The sequence below is a fragment of the Primulina tabacum genome, chromosome 10 (assembly GCF_025594145.1).
Source record: "Primulina tabacum isolate GXHZ01 chromosome 10, ASM2559414v2, whole genome shotgun sequence".
NCBI lineage: Eukaryota > Viridiplantae > Streptophyta > Magnoliopsida > Lamiales > Gesneriaceae > Primulina > Primulina tabacum.
Window position 1 is genome coordinate 10,446,169 of NC_134559.1, and position 21,023 is coordinate 10,467,191.

The 21,023-nt window shown below is 34.9% G+C and overlaps 1 protein-coding gene and 1 pseudogene across 1 annotated transcript; one reads left to right on the forward strand and one right to left on the reverse strand.

Moving 5' to 3' along the window:
- The first annotated feature begins 15,030 nt into the window (after nucleotides 1-15,030).
- On the forward strand, nucleotides 15,031-16,649 carry LOC142506259 (uncharacterized; annotated as a pseudogene).
- A 2,901-nt stretch (nucleotides 16,650-19,550) lies between these two features.
- Nucleotides 19,551-20,120, reverse strand: LOC142505332 (mitochondrial import receptor subunit TOM7-1). Its single transcript, XM_075618274.1, has one exon. It carries the CDS (start codon nucleotides 20,059-20,061, stop codon nucleotides 19,825-19,827), a length of 237 nt encoding a protein of 78 aa, XP_075474389.1. The 5' UTR covers nucleotides 20,062-20,120; the 3' UTR covers nucleotides 19,551-19,824.
- Between the last annotated feature and the right edge of the window lie 903 nt (nucleotides 20,121-21,023).

The window sequence follows — 21,023 nt, forward strand, 5'->3', positions numbered from 1 at the left end:
CGAATCACTATCAAATCAATGCTCGAGCTGGCACACCGGCCTCAATAAGGGATACTCGTATGATAGCGTCGACGAAGCGCCATCAAATCCCAAATCTCAAATCAATCGTCGGGGCCACAAATGTCTATGTTTTAAGGGTCATGTAATACCAAACATAGCATTGTGTTCACAAACCCCAGAATCCAATCAAATCATATCAAGGTATCCAAGGATCATAGCTCAACGTGCATGTAATGTATCGATGTATGCATCAAACGATGTGTGTTAACAAAATATTTATTTTATACATCGATATCTCAATCTCAATGTCATGTATGCCACATCAATCAACAAATAAGGCATATAGACATGTATTCTCATTCCAATCAATCAAATCAATCCGACATATATCGTATAATACAGATACCTGTCGTATGTTACCCGGTCGCAACATACCTCAATTTTTCGTTTCCAGTTGATGTAGCATGAGGATATTGATATAACACTTTATATACATCAATAACATACTCATTCCAATCAATAACATAATCCAAAGTCATTAATATGAGTTTCAAATATCATTTGAAACTTCAAAAATTCATATCAAATCCAAATCATATCATAATTCAATTCCGACTTCGAATATGAGTTTATTGTCGGTTATTCTACTACATATAGGAAATTCAACTTCAAATACATGCTATTCCAGCACTTTGATATTTAAAACTGCTGGAAACAGAAGAAAATTACCTCAGTCAGAAGCCCTCGACGCGAAGATCACAAATATATAATTTGTTTCACGTTTGGACAGCGTTTCATTATAGTTTTGAAGGTTAGAAATTCGAATTCTTTTCTTTCTCCAAATTTTCTCTCGGTTCTTTCTTGTTCCTCTTTATTATCCTTAATTGATATATTATCATTTTTTTTTCTTTTTATATTATGTTAATCCACATCCAAGTGGATCAACTCAAATCCTACACATATTTCCAATGTGTTACACGTATACATGCAATGAACAAATTCACAATTCACCAATTATCTCTTTTTTTTTTAAATTTTAAATATTATATTAATAAAATAATATAATATAATATATATTATTTAACATTTTAACATCGGTACATCCCTTTGGATCAGTCAAACGATCAAATTTTTCAAAACTCAAAACATGAAACTTCTATATCTTTGAGTTTTCTATGTTATATCCAAATATCAAATCATTTGGGCTAATATTCGGACAATTATGTTAAAATCCATAACATAATTATCATTTTGCCCTTAAAATTAATTCATTATTTTTCACCTTATTTACGAAAATACCATCAATGCTATTTTGTATTCGGGATCTCACACGTTATGACTGCTTCGTGACTGCCTTGTGACTACATATAGAGTTCGAAAATTATGATGATAGTACCATATTTTAGGAGCCCTAATTATGGTATTTAATTCATTGAAAACTTTTGGAGAAAGTGATTTATTATTGAGATAAGGAAAGATTTGTTAGAGTTTTATTCTATAAAAACTCTAATTTTCTTATCAATAAATCTAATCTCTCCCTAGTAGTATTAGGTTTTATTATAGTTTTTGTTTTTTATATATTTAGATTTATCTCTTCTTCCTCTTCTCTCTTCAACGTTAAAACAAGAAGGCGCGTGAATTTTTCACCTCCTCTCAAGAACTCTAGGCTAAGTTTTCTTTCTGATTCAAGAGAAATTTCTACTATTTTAATTTTATCATTGTGAGGTTTTTGCGCTTTAATTTAATATTCTTGTTTTGTTCAAGTATTTGTTTTTATGATTTATTTTTATGAAAGTCATATGTTGATTAATATAACAATTTAATTTGATATATGATTTTTGAAGGATCGGTTCTAACACTTGCGAGGGTGTTTCAAACAAAATATTCTCCAAGAGCTTCAATAGCTCGTGTTCTAAGAATGTAAACACTGATGAATTAAATCGAGTTTGATTTTTAAACAAAGCAAAGACACTCGAAATAATCTTTCGTTAATAAAGCTGACTAATTTAAAAGCCTTTTAACTTGTGTAAACTGAATAATTGAAATAAGAGGAATCAGTTCTTGCATGTATCAGTTCAGTTATGGTGAGAACTGAACTGATAACAGTTCGAACTGATCAAATCAGTTTGAAAACAATAGTTAAACAGTTAAGTACACAAGATATGTTTATGGATGTTTAACTGCTCCTACGTCACCCCTTCTACCACCTCGGGTAAGATCCACTAGAAGATTTTGATTTATACAATACCTTGTACAAAACCACTCAGCTTAGGACTTACACCACTGCCTAACTGAACTCCTAGTCTAAACTGAAGGCATCACCTTCCAGCCAACACTTGTTTAACGTCTATGTGTTAAAGACTACATACACAAGTTTAACGTCTTTTTGCAAGATTCACTCAACTTATCAATACACTCAATTTTCTTTATGTGTGAGTGATGGTGTGTAAGTGTGTGAGAATTGATCTATGAATACAACATGAAAGTGTTCTCACACACTAAGAATTTTGCTTCTAGACTAAGCTGTTGGCATGCCCTATTTTTCTGTTCTTTCATGATCTTCAAACACTTGTTTGTTGTTGGTCTTGATCTTGTATTTATAGAGAATTCGTGACCATACATCAAGACACATCAAATAAGTTCGTTGCAGTTGAAATGTTCCTCGATATTTGTGACTTGTTCTTTCCGACAGTCATTCTGAACGTCTTGACTTTAAACTTTGCGGCAACGTCCATTATTGTCCTTTGACTGGAAAATTGCTTTACTTAAATGCGCTCAGCTGGATTCCACCTAGATAAGCTTGTCGTGTTCGGCAAACTGATCGGCTCCTAACTGATGTTCTGAACTGGTCAGTTGAATTGGTCTTGAACTGGTGTGGTGAAATCAGTTGGCTCGTCAACTGGACTGATTTCATTGATTCAGTTGAACTGGTCAGCTGGGCTCTTCATCAGTTGAGCTCTTTATCAGCTAGCCGGCTTCTGAAGGTCTTCTGCTGAACTACCTATCAGCTGGACAATCAGTTGAACTGGTATTTGATATATCAGTTGAACTATTTCATTTTGGGCAGTATGGCTCGCGCGGCTGCGCCAAATCAAGCGCCACCGCGCCCAACAACATACTCAAAAACGTGTTTTCAGGTTAGGATGGTATATATTAGATTGGGGAATGATTTTTGTATCATTTCTTCTCATCCTCATTTCTCTCCATCGGTTAGAAGCTAGGGTTTTTCCATTTTTCTTATTTCCCTCCTATCATCTCTTAATTTATTCCTTCAATCCAAATTGGTATCTTCATCTACGCTAATAGAAAGATCAATGTAACGGATAAGGATTACGCATTTTGTTTAAAGCATGAAATATTTTAACAGCATGTTTTCATAAAATATTTTATGTCAAGATTATGATTACGCAGTATTTATTTAAATTTAAAGAAATAATAGATATTATGCATGTTAGTTACGTATGGGTTATGTATGGAACAGTATGCCTCCTAGACGCGTTTTTGAGCGCACGAGAGATGATGAACCTCGCCAGGAGGACGGCGAGAATCAGAGGCAGGAGAGAGATTTACCACCTCCACCTCCACCGGACATGAATGCCCAGATGTTAGCTGGGATGACTCAGTTCTTCGCACAGTTTGCGGGGAACAATGATGTGGCAACCAGGCCGATAGGGCCTGAGGCTACCTATGAGCGGTTCATGAAGATGAGACCGAAGGAGTTTTTAGAAACTGCAGATCCCATGATTGCCGAGGGCTGGATTAAGTCCCTCGAGGTTATCTTCGAGTTCATGGAGCCTAGAGACGAGGATAGGGTCCGTTGTGCGACCTATCTATTTGGAGGAGACGCCCGCTTATGGTGGGAAGGAGCATACGTAGCCCTGAACTTGGCTACTCTGAGCTGGACACGCTTCACCGAGGTATTCTACTCGAAATATTTTACTGACGAGGTGCGTGCCAGGTTGACCAGGGAGTTCATGACCCTGAGGCGAGTTATTTACTTTTAAAGAAAAATTTTAAATTATTCCGCAAATTTTCAAATACGAAATACGGGCCTCTACAGCTGTTAAAATATTTCAATCCAAATTGCTTAATTAATAATTATTAGGGATTTAAAGTGGAAGGAATTATTCTACTATGAAGGGATAAGGAAAGATAGCAAGATTATTCTCTTCCTTTTATCTTGCAACCTCCCATTTATTTTCCTAGCCTTCCCTCCCACTCCTTAGTCTCGAAATTCAGTAGGTTTTCAGAGAGAAAAATCGAGATTTAGCTAGAGGAAAAAACAAGAGAGAAAAGTAGAAACAAGAGAAGAACACTCTGTTTCCTCCGCGCCGCGTCGTCGTAATCGATTTGTTTTTGTTTCAAACAAATACAAGGCATGTTTCTATCATTCTTTTACTCTTCAATCAAGTTATATTAATATTTTAAAACATTTCATGTGCATTAATGAAAAGGCAAAAACCGAAATATTGTCAAACCATTTTCGAAAAGGTAGTGCAGAATTTTTCGGCTTCACCCTATGCCTCACGGTTTTTGCTGTTTTTGTTGATTTACAGGTTGGCTTGATTCCAGGGGCTCAAGGCTGCATCTAGACATGTACTAGGGCATGTTATGATCATGTAAGTCCATTGGTTCCAGCCCATATACGCTGGAGAAAGAGTTTTGACAGCAACTCTCCTCATTGCAATTCATGAGTCTCGAAAATTCTGGTTTTGGATTGTTCAAGGAGGTTCGAATCTTGGTTGGCTTTTGAGCCTGTAACCATGGTTGGAACCCTTCCTTGACATGTTTAGGACGTGACCAAGATTCCCTTCCATGGCTTGGTTCACGTTCCCATCAGTTTTTAAAACAAACAAGACAAGTACCCCCTTCGGCCCTCTCTTTCTTTTTCTGCGTGAGTTATCTCGGCTTTTGGGGATGGTGTGGATCTTGGTTGGCTTTTTAGCCCTTATCCATGGTTTACACAATACCTCATGATGTCTAGATCAAGCCATGGTTGGTCATATGGCCAGTGGAACGACACATGACAGCAAGCGATCCAAACAATCGCATGGTACAGAATTTGTTCTTGGTGTCACGGCTTCAGTTTCGGTTGTCCTAGGGAATTGCTTGGTTTGTGGTTGGCTTGTAGCCATTAGCCATGGTCCAAGCCATGCTTTAGGATGTTGGGAAGAGGCTCTGGTCGGTGGTTCAAGCCCCAATGGACATTAGCCTTGTAAACGACGCATGCAAGTGCAAGCGCTGCTGCTGTATTCAAGGGACAGCAGGTTTGTGCTTCGGTCCAGAGGCTCGTTTGTGTTCTTGGTTGGTTTGTAGCCTATGGCCTTGGATTGGACAGTGCCTTATGGAGTTAGGAAGGTCATGTTTTTTGCCGTTTGTGATTTGGTTAAGTTTAGAGGTCGTACGAGAATTTACGGTGCAATGTGCCAAAGTGACTCTCGAAAGAGCGTTTCATGATTTTGGCCTCCATGCATAATTTTCGTGTATTACAGCCCTAGGGATTTGTTTTCCAGTATATTAGGTGTATTTTAATCTTGACTAAATGATTGTTTGATATTGGTTCGGGTTGGTACGAAGTCATGGTTAAATATTAAGTTTGTTGGGCGTAATAGTCTCGTTTTTAGTTCGATTCTGAAGCGTTGGTCAAGATAAGTTATTTGCATGGTCAATTCAAGTTATTTGCATGTTTTCATGTTAGAATTAGGTCGCAGCGAGCCTGGAAATGATCCAACCGAATTGGTAAAATAACTCAGGAATTTAATTATATTACGTGCATAAATATAAAGTTTATTTTTGCGATATATGCGATATGTCTTGTGGCCACTTCACACTCATGGGATTGCAGCTTAACATGGGATTATTACTTCATCCGGTGGTCACTGACCGGTTCATGTTCATGTATTGGTACGGATATCCAGTCCAAGGGCTGTGATGATCTCTACCGCCCAGTATACTGTGGTTTAGTCTGATCAGACGATTCAGTTCATGTTATGGGCCACTTGCGTAGAACATATTCTCAACAGAAAATTATGATATGCTATTTTATGACAGGGCTTTATCGAGCAAACATTTCACTTACGATTTTTCAGTTATGCACATATTTATAATTATTCATGACACGATTTTCACGTTACACTTTACGATATGATATCCTTGCATGACATGAAATTTTACGATATATTTACTTGTTATCTACGATATATGCATGCTGAGTCTTTAGACTCACTAGACTTGATTGTTGTAGGTGCTGATGAGGTCGGGACCGAGGGCGGGGACCAGTGAGCCATCTTGGGTCGGCAGTAGTAGGAACCCGAGGACATCATTTATCAGTTTATTTATTATTTTATGCAAACCCATTTTATCACGATGAATTATTTTAAGTTGTTGCTTTGAAACAAATATTTACTTCCGCTGCTACTTTAAACATTGAATCTTTTTATTAGTATATTTTATGAATGCAGCATTTTATTTATTTAAAGAGAAAAATTTAAATTATTTCGCAAATTTTCAAGTACGAATTTCGGGCCTCTACAATCAAGGTAAGTTATTACTTTGTCTTGTTCTTGGATTCCTTGAGTTGTAAGTTTGTATTGGTAAGTTTTCAACTTACGGGGGATTGAAAGCTTAAGAAAATAATATTAATGGATTCTATTATGGTTTGATCTTGTAGAATCATAGCCAAGTGCCAAGACTAGTGTATCTCTATTTGGTTGTAAGTAGATTCTTCCTTGGAATGCATATCATGAGCTATGTTTATGATAAATGAAGATTCAATTGATTTTAGCTCCTTTAAATAATTGATTATATATATTGTATGTATTGATATTTTGAAAAAAAATGGAATTGAAGCCAATGGCAAAGTAAATGAGCTAACTCTTTAGTACGTACGCCACGTGTTTGATAAAATGATTCAATGAATATTTTTATGAAATATTACGGTTAAGAAATGATACAGATTCATTCTTTACACAATTGTTGGGATTTGAGTTTTCTTGAATATTCAATTTGCGGATCTTGATTTGAAGTAGTATTGAATTAATTATGAATTTTGAACAGAAATTACTCTGTTTTGATAAATGATCCGAGTTCTTGAGTTATAGTAGAATTCAGAGGTTCAAGAATTCTCAACTACACATTTCGATCTCATTTTGGTAATATTTGAAAGGTATGTTATGGTCAGTAACATACGAGGTAAAAGTATCATTTTTTATTTTAAATTGAAAATTCGATGGCTTGATGAATTACTTGTGATTTGTTGATGATTGATCTTTTGAGATGGGCTTATTATGATATTGACTTGATGAGATTGAAATGCATCATTGCATTGCATATTGAGCCACTTTTCTATTCAGATTTGTTATGGCGGAAGTCGCCTTGACTTATTGAATTGTTGGACGTATTGGGCTATAGTTGAGTTGGCATAGTGTATGCGGAGGTCGCTGCTATGGCCTGAATACTCTCTATAGGCGCACCATAGTCCTGGGGATTGTAGAACACAGCACCCCACCCCGAGCGGATGAGTCGGTGGATGTTGCTGGGGGATTCTCTTTCATTGGGTACCCTATGACCAGATGATTCACTTGATCTTGAGATTTATTGACAGCCCCCAGCTTCTGATCATACATTGTATTATATTGCATCTTTATGAATTTATATGAACTATTTGAAAATTTAATTATCATATGTTATTGATTGTATCATACTGGGTTTATACTCACCGGTACGTCGGCTACCTCTTGTTTTCATGTGCTTGACGGTAGGTGAGGCGAGGCTTGGGATGCCAGAGTCCAGCTCCAGGCGAGGAGATACGAGTTAGAGTGAGATTCTCGGGTCTTAGGAGCTATTTGATGATGTTTGGATTACTTTGGCTCACAAGTTTATTTTGGCATGCTGAAAATTATATTTTAAACATTTGAGACCTTTAAATTATTTTGACGATGTTTATGTCAGTTTGTGAACAACAAATTATATATTTTACTAAATTGTTTGGTTTGTTACATGTATAATTATTAGTATTAGATATCGGACCCGGGGCCCCACACAAAGTCTGAATAAGAGTGTAAGATGCTGATAAATGACGATGAAGCTATTGGTTCTGCACAGACTGAAATCTGCAAGGCTAATTTCAGCATACCTCATTAGTTTGGTTCAGTTGAGCTTGTTCAGTTGAGCAGAGGAGCAAATCTGAACTAGTTGACCAGTTGAGCAGAGCCAAACTGAACCAGTGGACCAGAAGCAAACTGAATGACCAGTTTAGGCTCGAGAAAATGTCTAGCATGGAAAAATTGACCGTTTAAATATCAGAAACAATATAAAAACTTTCTAAACGGTCATATTTTTATATATAACGTATGTATCATTATTGGAGCCTATAAATACAACATTTTGAAGATAAAATATAAACTTAAGAGGGGGATTCAAAGCCTGAGCAACCTACATTAAGAACTAAGCTAGAATGAGAGCAAGCCCAATATATGATGATACATTTGAGAGATATGAGCACTGTAAAGGATTAAATACTCACACAATCATTTACACCTATACATGAGACTTGAGCTTCAAATTTTAGTTGACTGAGCCTTGACAGAAAGACATTAAAGGTTGTGTTTGTAGTCTTGACATAAGAGACGTTAAATATTATGCTGATTGTGAGGCTGCGGCCTTCAATTAAGAGTGCTAAGAATTTCAATTAGGCAAGAGATAAGTACTAAGTTGAAATGAGTTTGTAAAAAGAATTTTATATATCAAAGTCTTCTTGTGGATCTTCCCATTGGGAAGAAGGGGTAACTTAAGAGTTGTTAATCTTTGAACATCCATGTTGGAATATTTCATGTTCGCAATCTTGATTTTGATGTTAACAAAACTTATTATTTTGTTTCTAATGATTTTACCGAAGTGCGCAGAAACTGAAACTGATCAGGATTCGAACTGATCAATTATCGAGCCGAAACTGAAGGATATCGAGACGCAAACTGAAAGCGCCAACTTATCACCCAAACTGAATCAGTTCAGCTGGTCTGGTTCAGTTCAGCTGGTCTGGTCCAGTTTTAGCTGGTCCGGTTCAGTTTAGTTCTGGTCTGGTTCAATTCAACTGTTTGGTTCAGTTCAGCTAGTTCAGTTCAATTTCAGTTGGTGTGCTGAAATCAGCTGAGTTGATTTCAGTTTGTGCAAAATCAGTATCTTCATCGTTATTTATCAGTATCTTAAACTTCGATTCAGTCTTTGATTTTTGAATATGATTTTTAGATCATTGTCTTATCTTTCCAACGCATACTGAATTGTTTCATTCCAATAACCTAGTTGAGAGATATGACCAAAATACCGCAACTGCTCATACCAAACTGATCGTTGTTTTCGTGCAATCAGTTTGGTAATTCAGTTATCAGTTAGACCTTGATAACATCCGAGTTTGCCCAACTGACGTGAAATAAGACATGTTCCAAATTGAGTTTTTGATCAGTCAAATTGGCGGATTGTCGTTTGAATCATCCAGCTGAGAGATATCATCAAAATTCAGAAGATCGCCAAAAATTCAGTTTGGCTAAATTCAGTTTCAGTTTGCTTCTTGTGTTTGCAACTCACACATGAGTAAATATGTTAGAAATACAATAATAAGTTTTATTAACATCAAAATCAAAATTGCGAACATGAAATGTTCCAACAATCTCTCTCTTTTTGATGATCACAAAAATTGGATAAACAATATATTCAACTAACATATTTCTTCCCCTTTTGTCTGAATCAAAAAGTCATATATCCAAAACATTTTAAACACAAAATTTACTCCCCCTCAATATTTAAAAATAATATCTCCATTTAAATTAAAATGAGTCCCTATATTTTAAAAGTTTGAAATTTATAAAACTAGAGGAGTGACTGACAAATTTTATCAATGGCTCATTTCTGCCGCAGCACATATGCTCTGCCTTCAACGAATAAACTGTTTTTTCTCGAGCATAAATAGGCTGCAAATATTATACCACTGTAAACCTCTACGAGTCTAGTTTGCAATGGACTCAAAGTCAATAGTCATTGCATTAATAATATAAGCGGGTGTTTTTCTTGCCATTTCTGAGTGTTTGGATATCTGCGAGGAAGAAAAGCTCTGTGTGTAAGATTTTGCTATGAGAGTTAGAAATGCTCGTAAAGAAACTGAAATGGATCGGGCACAATTAATTATGTTGGTGACTGTTCAAAATTTTGGACACGTGTCAGTCCAAGATTAATTGACTTAAAAACGTGTGAAGTGCAGTGTAATCGTGAATAAAAATCGGTTGGACTACGTGGGGCCACTTTGTCAATTACTATTCAATGAAGGACATTATTAACTGCGTAATTTTAACAGTCACATCATTTAATATGGAATTTTTATCGATATTCTGTTAACTATATGATAAGATCAGTTAAATCAATAACTAAGTGATGTTAAAAATTGAATCAGTTCAGTTGAAGACCAACTGAAAATTGTCTTATCAGTTAATCAAATTAAAATCGACATTCCCCCTAAATAAATGCATGAAAGTAAAAAATAAGTAAGAGAGTCTTATTCTCGATGAATTAATTGTAGCCGGTTGACTGATGTCTCTTCATCTTCTTGTGTTTCTTCAGTTAGAATCTGTCTATAAATAAGATCAAACTTGTCAGATACAAAATATTTTAGCAGATAATATTAATCAATAACAGATGGACAAATCAAGTAGTTCAAGTCAATCCAATCGTGTGGAGAGGAAAAGGCTAGTAGCAGCGAAGAAAAAGGAAATAGAAGACCTTGTCTTCGCAAAGACAAAAACACTGTCCACCTGGACAAAGGTTCAAGAGTTGCAGTCTATCCAACATGAGAGACGAGTTGCCACCAAAGAACAACTGGCAACTGAGATCAAGTATAAGCGAAGGTGAAATGCTGGATGATTAAAGTAGAACTTAATCATCAGCAGTATACCACCGCTTGACTGCCATGTCAAAATAGATGATCAATGAGGTTCAGTATCAGTTGAGTCCAATTTGAGTCAGCTCGAACAGTTAGCCAGCACAGAGATCAAGTCCAAGGCAAATTAGCCGCTCTTCTGGAAAAAAGAGACTCAAGATCGATGCAGCATTCAAGGAAACCAATTATTGGTATATCTAGTTCTATTATGTATAAACTAACTTATATTTGATGTTTTTTAATATTTGCTAAAATGTAGTAGCATTTCCCTTACACTTGATGGTGTGCTTAATGTATAATACAAGGGATGCTTATTTGATTAATAAACATCATGTTTATCAGTTGGTTTGAATGTAACTGAACTGATATTTTCAATTAATGTGTTGCCTAAATTGCTTGAATGTTAAAAGATGCTACAACTTCAATAAATCGCATAAATGATTATATTTTTAAAGAGAGGTTTTTAATTCAGTTCTTGAGGGGGAGTTTTTTTTTTAAATTATCCCTTGAACTGAAAAATATTTTTAACTCGTTTTTAATTCAGTTCTTGAGGGAGGTTTTCTTTAAAATTATCCCTCGAACTGAAAAATGTTTTTAACTGGTTTTTAAATTTAGTTTTTGAGGAGGAGCTCTCTTATCCCTCGAACTGAAAAACTCCTTTTAATCGTTTTAAATGTTTTTGATTCTCACAAAATGGGAGAATCAGTTAAATTTTAAAATTTTAATTTTTAAATTGCTTTAATCGCTCGAGTTTTGTGATCATAAAAAATGGAGAGATTGTTGGACCATTTCATGTTTGCAATCTTGATTTTGATGTTAATAAAACTTGTTATTTTGTTTCTAGTGATTTTACCGAAGTGCGCAGAAACTGAAACTGATCAGGATTCGAACTGACTTGTTATCGAGCCAAAACTGAAGCTATCGAGACGCAAACTGAAAGCGACAACTGATCGCCTAAACTGAATCAGTTCAATTGAAATATCAAAAGAACAGTTCAACTGATTGTTCAGCTAATAGGTAGTTTAGCAGAAGACCTTCAGAAGCCCGGCCAGCTGATGAAGAGCCCAACTGACTATTTCAACTGAAACAGTGAAATCAGTCCAGCTGACGAGCCAAATGATTTCACCAAACCAATTCAAGATTAGTTCAAATGACCAGTTCAGAACATCAGTTAGGAATCAATCAGTTTGTAGAACACGACAAGCTTATTCAATGGAATGCAGCTGTACGCACTGAGGAAAAGTTTTTTGTCCAGTCAAAGGACAATAATAGACGTTGCAGCAGTGCTTAAATCCAAAATGCTCCAGAATGGCTGTCGGAAAGTACAGACATATTTCGAGGAACAGATTCAAAATGCAACTGATACAATAATTGAGTCTCACTGTACGATCAAGCTTCACGCCTATAAATAGAAGATGAAGATCAGTGAAGACTAATGAACAAGAAGGGTGTGAAGTTCTAAAGAGAAATAGGGCATGCCAACTGCTTAGTATAGAAGCAAAATTCTAAGTGTGTGAGAACACCTTCGTGTTGTATTCATAGTTTAGTTCTCTCTCACACACACACCATCACACACATGTACATAGAGTTGAGCTTATTGACTAGCTGAGTGAGTCTTGCACAAAGACGTAAAACTTGTGTTTGTAGTCTTTAACACATAGACGTTAAAAGGTGTTGGCTGGAAGGTGCTGCCTTCAGTCAATGCTAGAAGTTTAGCTAGGCAGTACGGTAAGTCCTAAGCTGACTGGGTTTATACAAGGTGTTGTATAAATCAAAGTCTTCTAGTGGAACCTACCCGAGGTGATAGAAAGTGTGACGTAGGAGCAGTTGAAGTCTCCGAACATTCATCAACATATCTTGTGTACTTAACTATTTAATATTTGTTTTCAAACTGATTTTGGTTAGTTCGAGCTATTATTAGTTCAGTTTTTACCATAACTGAACTGATATATGCAAGAACTGATATCTCTTATATCAGTTAATCAGTTTACACAAGTTAAAAGCTTTAAACTGGTTAGCTTTCTTAACGCAGGATTATTTCGAGTATTTTTCGTTTGGTTTAAAACCAAACTCGATCTAATTTATCAGTGTTTAAATTCTTAGAACATGAGCTGTTGCAGCTCATTGAGAATATTGTGTTTGAAGCACATTCAAAGGTGCCCGAATTGATCCATCAATCCATAAACAAATTTGTGTGTATTTATTTAATGTATTTACTTATCATTTCTATTGTTTTAAAGATGCATTATTGAAGCATTTTATGCGTTATTCAAATATCAAAATATTTCTTACCAAGTGTTTGATAAAATGCTTCAACCAAAATATTTTTACTCATTCAACTTGCATATCTTCTAAATGATTTACAAAATGCTTAATCGGTGTCTACAAATGATAAGTTTAAACAAATAATTTAGGTAAAAGTCGTGATCTAGGGACTGATCTTAAACTTGTATTTGGATTTAAGGATTTTAGGGCAATCATTTGGAGACTCAAATAAATAACTCGAAACATTATCAATTTTGATTTTTATTTTGTTATATTTCTAAATTAAATTTTTGTGTTTTCAGGAAACAAAATAAAAAGTTTATATATTTTTATACGGTTTTTTTATATTATGTAGAGAACATGATATAGTCTCATTAAATCTAATGTATACCTATTTTGGGAAGTGGTTAAAATTTAAATTTAAAAAATAATTAATTGCAAAATGTAAATATAGTATAACAATGTTCTATTTTGATTAAATGTATTATCATATTTTTTTTTTCGGCCAAAGATCAGCTCAATAAATAGAGCTGCTGTTTATATGTTAAATTAATAGCTTTTTGATTCTGAATAAAAATATTTATGATATTTGAATACTAATTAATTCAGATATGATATTAATATATGATTTTTGAGTACCCAAACATGTATATCAAATATCAATGTTCTAAAACGGGACCTAGGCGGCCGCCTAGACGCTAGGCGGAGGCCAGCCGCACCTGATAAGGTGCTAGGCGACCAGCTGCGGCGCTAGGCGGTCCTGGGCGCGCCTAGGCAGATGCCAGCCGCTTAGGGCCTGCTATTTTTTTAAAAAAATTTGGGCTTTTAAAATTTTTTATCAACTAACAAGCCCATTTAAAAAAATAAAATTTGGGCTATGTCTGTTGCAATTCTTTCCTTCTCGGCTTCTCGTTATTTTCTCTCCTTCTCGGCCACGACTGATGCTCCTTCTCGGCCGCAACTTCTGCTGCAATTCTTTGCTTCTCGGCTTCTCGTTATTTTCCAGTCTGGAACTCTCCTTCTCGGCCACGACTCCTGCTCCTTCTCGGCCAAAACTCCTGCTGCAAATCCGAAGCACTGTAGCTCACTTACTCAGGTTTTTCTTTTGTGTAGTATTATTCATTGTATATTACATACTTCAATCTTCAAGTCATCTCTTGATTCTCATCTTTTGGACCTACTATGGAATAAGTATTGGGTGTTTTTTGTTATCAACTTGATATGTTTTGAGAATTGTTTTGAATTACTCGTTGAAATGTGTTCTGAAATTGACAATTTGTATGCTTAATAGTTAATTGACTATTGTACATTGCTGTTTTGTTTTTGGCACTAGGCGCCATGAATGAGATCTAATTGCTGGTGTTGATTGTCAAAAAGCATGCTCTAACCATTAACAAGGATCAGATGGTGTTATGAACCATCAACTTATCGCAAACATAGTTAGCTCTTGATCATATATTAAGGCTAACTCTTACTTGCTAGAGGTGTTATCCCATCCTGGGCCAATGGATGTTTTAACAAAATAAGCTTCATTAGCAGTTACTATGCATTCATCACTGCATTGTGAAATAATTGATCCAAGTTGGTTTTCTCTTTCTGAAAGTATCTAGACTCCTCCCACAATTTTGGAAAGTTGTATGATTCTGGGCATTGTCAACATGGTGATTGTTTTTCTTTAAATATCATGTTGTATAGATTTTGTGATGCTGTGGCAGTGCATTGTCAAAATATATGGAGTGACTTTGAGCTTTTTAGTTCTATCATTTGTTTGTGTGGTGTTATTACATCAAATTTTCAGGTCTATTACTGAAAAGGTTTAAGTGTTTCGTATTCAACAAGATTTGGAGGGTAACAATAGCAAGGAATCCATCGTCGACTGCATCCGTCACTCAGCCTGAATCTGGGATTTTTAAGAGAAAGTCGAATGATATCGGATGAGAGTTTGGTATGTTGATTGATCCTAAGAACCTCGACAAAGTTAAATGTAAGTTGTGTGGGAAAATGATGTCCGGTGGAGTGTATAGAATCAAGAAGCACATAGGAAATATACCTGGAAATGTATCTAGGTGTCGAATCGCATCTCAAGAAGATTGTAATAAGTGCAAACATGCTATTTTAGAAGGGAGGAACAAAAAGAAAAACAAAATGCTGGTAGAAGAAAGTTGTAGAGCGGAGATGAATATTTCTCTAGACGAAGAAGAAGATGCTGAAATTGAAGGGATAGATGGAATTAAAAAGCCTCATCTACTTGGCCCCATGGATAGATATGCATCGATGATTGCTCCAGAAAATGTAAGTTCAAGTGGGAGTAAAGTGCTTCGCCAAAAAAATATAAATGAGGCTCTTTTCAAAGAGAGAACTCAACAAGTTCAACAATATGTTGGGAGATGGGCTTATGAAAATGGAATCCCATTCAATGCTCTTGATAATGAAAGCTTCAAGCAACTAATGGAGGCAGTGGGTCAATTTGGACCAGAGTTCAAGCCTCCAACTCAATATCAACTTAGAGAGCCACTTTTGAAAGCTGAAGTTGAAAGAACAAAGCAATTGTTGAAGAATCGCGAAGAAGAATGGGCAAAGAATGGGTGCTCGATTATGACAGATGCATTGAGTGATAGAAAAAGAAGAAGCATATTAAATTTTTATGTTAATTGCAAGGAGGGTACTGTATTTTTATAGTATAAGGAGTCTTCAGACGAGGCACATACAGTTGGACTTATTTTTGAGTATGTTGACAAGTGTGTTGAACAAGTAGGAGCTCATAATGTTGTTCAGATTGTAACAGACAATGCCACAAACAATATGGCAGCGGCTAAATTGATGAAAGAAAAGCAGCCAGAGATATTTTGGAGTTCATGTGCAACTCATACTGTTAATCTCACGCTTGAAAGTATTGGCAAGCTTCCAAGATTTAAAAAGATTATCGACCAAGCAAAGTCTTTTACAATTTTCATTTATGCTCACCATAAGACTTTGTCATTGATGAGAAGTTTTACAAAGAAAAGAGACATAGTCCGGCCAGGAGTTACCAGATTTGCATCAAACTTCCTCACATTGCAAAGTTTGATTGAGAAAAAATTAGTTTAAGGGTCATGTTTACAAGTGATATGTGGGAGAACTGTAAATGGTCAAAGAAAAACAAAGGGAAATTGGCTTACTCTACTGTGATGAGCATGGGTTTTTGGAATGGTGTGACACTTTATTTGAAAATATTTGCTCATTTGGTAAGAGTTCTCTGATTGGTTGACGGAGATAGAAAGCCATCCATGAGATTTCTATATGGGGAGCTTCTTCGAGCTAAAGAAGATATCAAAGTGGCCCTTAACAATGTCGAATCAAATTATCAACCTATCATAGTGATTCTTGAGTCAAAAATGAAGGATAGAGTTGATACATCATTGCATACCACAGCCTTTTTGTTGAATCCCTACTTCTACTACAAAGATAGTTCTATTGCTGTTTATGAAAAGGTCGCGGCATGGATTTTTGAATGCATGGAAGTTTTGCATGCTGGTGAGTTTGAATTGCAAGATACATTATTAACAAGGAATTTGCAAAATATAGAGATAAGATTGGGTTATTTGGGAAAACATTGGCTGCAAAAGCATGTGAAAAAATGACGATACATTTGATCCATGTACATGGTGGAGTACCTACGGTGCTCACACACCCAACTTGCTAGAGTGGCATTGAGGATTCTTTCATTAACTACAAGTTCATCTGAGTGTGAAAGAAACTGAAGTTCATTTGAAGGAGTAAATTTAAACTTTAATTAAAATAAATTATTGATTTTTAAAGCGTATGCTCATATTCCTAACTATACTAATTACTTTCTCGGTTTTTTTTTAGATTCATACAAAGAAGAGAAATAGGTTGGATGTCCATAAGTTGAACAATCTAGTATTTGTCCAATTTAATGCTAGATTGTTTAACAAGCAAAAAAGACAGAAAGAAAGGAACGTCGACGTCCGTCTTGAAAAAGATGCTTCAAATGCACAAGGTTGGATTGTGGATGGTGGGGAAGAAAATGAAGTTGAACCAGGTTCGGGGCTCACTTGGCAATTAGTTGATGAAGCAACTGGGGCAGATGAAATCTACAACTCCGAAGAAGCTCTAAAGTTAGAGAACTTTACGAGGATGATTTTGAATCTGAAGAAGAAGATGATGATCAAAATGATGATATTGATTTTGTGTCCGATAAAGAACAAGTTGTTGAAAATTTCGGAGAAGAAGAAGTGGAGTAAATTTGTGATAACACATTAGACTATTTTATTGTGAATTATGCAAGAAATCTGAATTCTTTCTTATTTTGTTGTGATGACACATTAGACTATGTTGGGAATATTTTGAACGTATTTTAAATTTGATGCTAGTATGTTGAAGTTATAGTATATGATTTATTATGTTTTGATATCGTAGAATCCGATTAGAGGCGCCTAGTCCCCGCCTAGGCGCTGGGCTGGCACCCGACTGACGCCTAGCGAATTTTATAACCTTGTCAAATATTAGTATTAAAGACACATTTGTCTTCTCGGATGAAAATCAGTTCGAAACATTGAAAATATAGTATTAATATATGATATTTCAGTACCGATTTTTTCATATCTGATACTAATATATGATTTTTGAATACCCAAACATTTGTAATAAATGTTGATATTAATAAAGTTGTTTCAATTTTATACTCAAAATCTTATCATATATATTAAATTTAAAATAGTTAGTACTCAAATATTATATATCAGTATCATATTTTCAATGTTTTGTATCAATTATCATCGTGAAAAGACATGTTGATCCAGAGAGTGCATAAATTTTTTTTGTGGATCCGAGAATGCAAACACATATTTTTTTTGATAAAAACTAAATAAAAACTTAAATTTGGTTTGGGATTTAAAGCAAATCCCCCCTTATTTTTTCAAGGAGGTAATGATTGGATAAAACCAAACAGTACAATACTCTAGTTTCAAAGAGCACGGTACCAAAAAAGGATTCAACGACGAATGTTGGCCAATATCCCCTGCTCAATGTTCAACACAACCTACAGCCTTTGGCACAATGTCAAATTTGTGGATTCGGTTCTTTTAATTTTAACATGCAGAAAGAATGAAAGAGAAAACAACTTTTTCCCAAGTACTTTAGGTTTCATAGAAAAGATACAAGAAACTAATCATCTGTAAGGTAACGAGACTAGGACCTTGGTCAAAGAAAATTGCATAGTCGAATCCTATCTGCCATGGAAGAAAACTAAAGTGCCGCAGTCTCGCAGACAGATTACAAGAAATTTCTTGCAACTAAACAATAAGGGGGACAATGGTTAAAATTTCAGCAATTAGACCAAAAGTTGCACTTTCATTATTTCCATTTAAGCTGTTAAATTACCAAATATAAAATCAATGGATCCCATCAGTAATGAAAATCTACAGTCTTCATACCACAATGCTATGCATAGTTAAGGAATATGAAAACCTATTGGATTGAGATTAGACGTACCGCCAACCTCATATATGGCCAGGACAACCCCATGACATTTGGAGGTAACACTTTCTGGGATTGATTTCAATTAATTTTGCATGTTCTACAGGTTATAGCAAAAATGCTATAGTCAGAATGCTGAAAGATTCTGTAGCACCTGTTTTTTCAAGTGTTTGTAATTAACAAGATTTTAGCACATACCAGATTGTACTTCTGTAAAGTGCACAAGAGCACACCTCAACTATTATCTAAATGATTAAATCCAAACCTAAAATCGACTTGATCGTGTAAACTTTGAAAGAAAATTACCAAACAATTCCAGAAGAAACTAGTTAAACTTCCAAATCCAATTTCATACACATGTTAGCCCATAAGCCCAATAACAGATTGCAAACTCCAAAAGACTAGCATTCATGGCAAGATAACCTTCCATGATATATGAGCCACTACATTGGCTGGCAGGGAAGGCCAATCTGATAACTAAAAATTCTTATCCCTCGAGGAGTCATTTTATGGCCTAATTTTTGACAACTTTCAGTCACCAACAGCTTAATCCAATCTATAATGTAAGGATGGGCTATGCAGTGGCACTGGCTAGATCGTGGTGCTCTTATAAGGCGCTATCGATGCTAAACCAAGCACAAGCAGCGACTACATATCCAAGAAACTAGAGGGAGAAACTTATAAACCATTGTTTATAGAGAGCAGATGCGGGGTATTAGCAGTATGGTTGTAAGTAAAAAGTGGTGGAGAATATGTTGAATTTGATCAGACAATAAGTACGTTTCAATCACACAAGTTGAACAAATCAGAAATCAGAAACCAGAAACCATGAACATGATACAAACCACACAAAATAACAGCAGAGAGCCGAGTAGGCTACGTATCATGTGAAAGCAGATTCGAATGAATCCATCGTTGCAAGAAAATTCAATTCTTGAAAATACAACTAAAACACCTCATGACATATACCAATCCACAGAATATAAAACAAAAATAAAGATAGATTATTGCATTAATCAGTAACTGAAACAAAACGCGCGGAATTCCACAGAACCACACCAAAAAGGCTAACTAAAACAAAAGCGCGAAATCGACTAATGGGCGTGAAGTATAGAATTATAATAGAGCAAATTCGAACTCGAGTCTGTAAAATTCTTTCAGACAGGGCTGAGGAGCTGAGAGAGCGAAGGCTTAGGGTCGGAGTTCATGCCGATGATAATGACCAAAGGGATGAATCCATAGTGGGTGATGACTTTGGCCTTCTTCATTGTCCAGGTGCTCCACTCCTTGACGAACCTCGCTGTCACAGCTACGGCAGATCCATCCTCGTCCGCCGCTGCGGACTTCTTTGCGGATTTCCCTTTCGCCGCCTTCAGGGACACCTTCGATGCCATGCGTCTTCGTCTGGTTTTTCTTTTTAGGTTTGGAAAAAATTACAAGGGAAGAAAGAGAAGCCCTTGATTTAGTTATTTATTATTACTATTAATAATTAAATATATTAGTATGTAAATATGATATTTTAATTAAAAAAAAGGTTAATTATATGTGCTAATTTTAAAAATACCCTAAATAAATATGAAATAAACCACCCGTAATATTTTTACATATCTAACATTACGGGTCAAATTTTATGAGACAGATATCTTATTTAGGTCATCAATAAAAAAGTGTTATTTTTTATGCTAAAAGTATTACTTTTTATTGTGAATATCAGTAGGGTTGACTCGTCTCACAGATAAAGATTCGTAAGACCATCTCACAAAAGACATACTCCTAACATATTAACTCTTTCAATGAAGATATTAATAAAAAAAATTTATAATTCAAAAATCTCTGCAACTTTCCAAATCTATCCTTTGTTATCAATATTTATAAAAAGTAATTTTTAATATTTTCATAATTATTTTCTTAAGAAGTTTTTATATTTTTAATATTCGACAAATTTGATTTCCTAAAAAATATGTAATCCATAAAGCTCTAAAACATTCTAAATGTACCTTTTTATTAATATTGCTAATTAAATTTATTTAATTATTTTATTTGTATAATAATTATTTTAATTTAAAAACCGAAAATTTAATGGTTTTTATATTATTTTAATTTGATTTCATATATAATTTCATCATAATTATTTAGATTAAATATTTGAAAATTTTACTTTCAAATTAAATTCCATCTTAATTAATTTTATTAGTAATATTTTAATTTTAATTTACATACGAATGGCTTTTTTATTATATATATAATTTAATTGACACTAATATAATAAAAATAATTAAGGTGTAATATATTTGTCGAATACTAAATATTTCTATTTAATCTAAAAATTTATGAAAATTTCTTAAGAAAATAATCG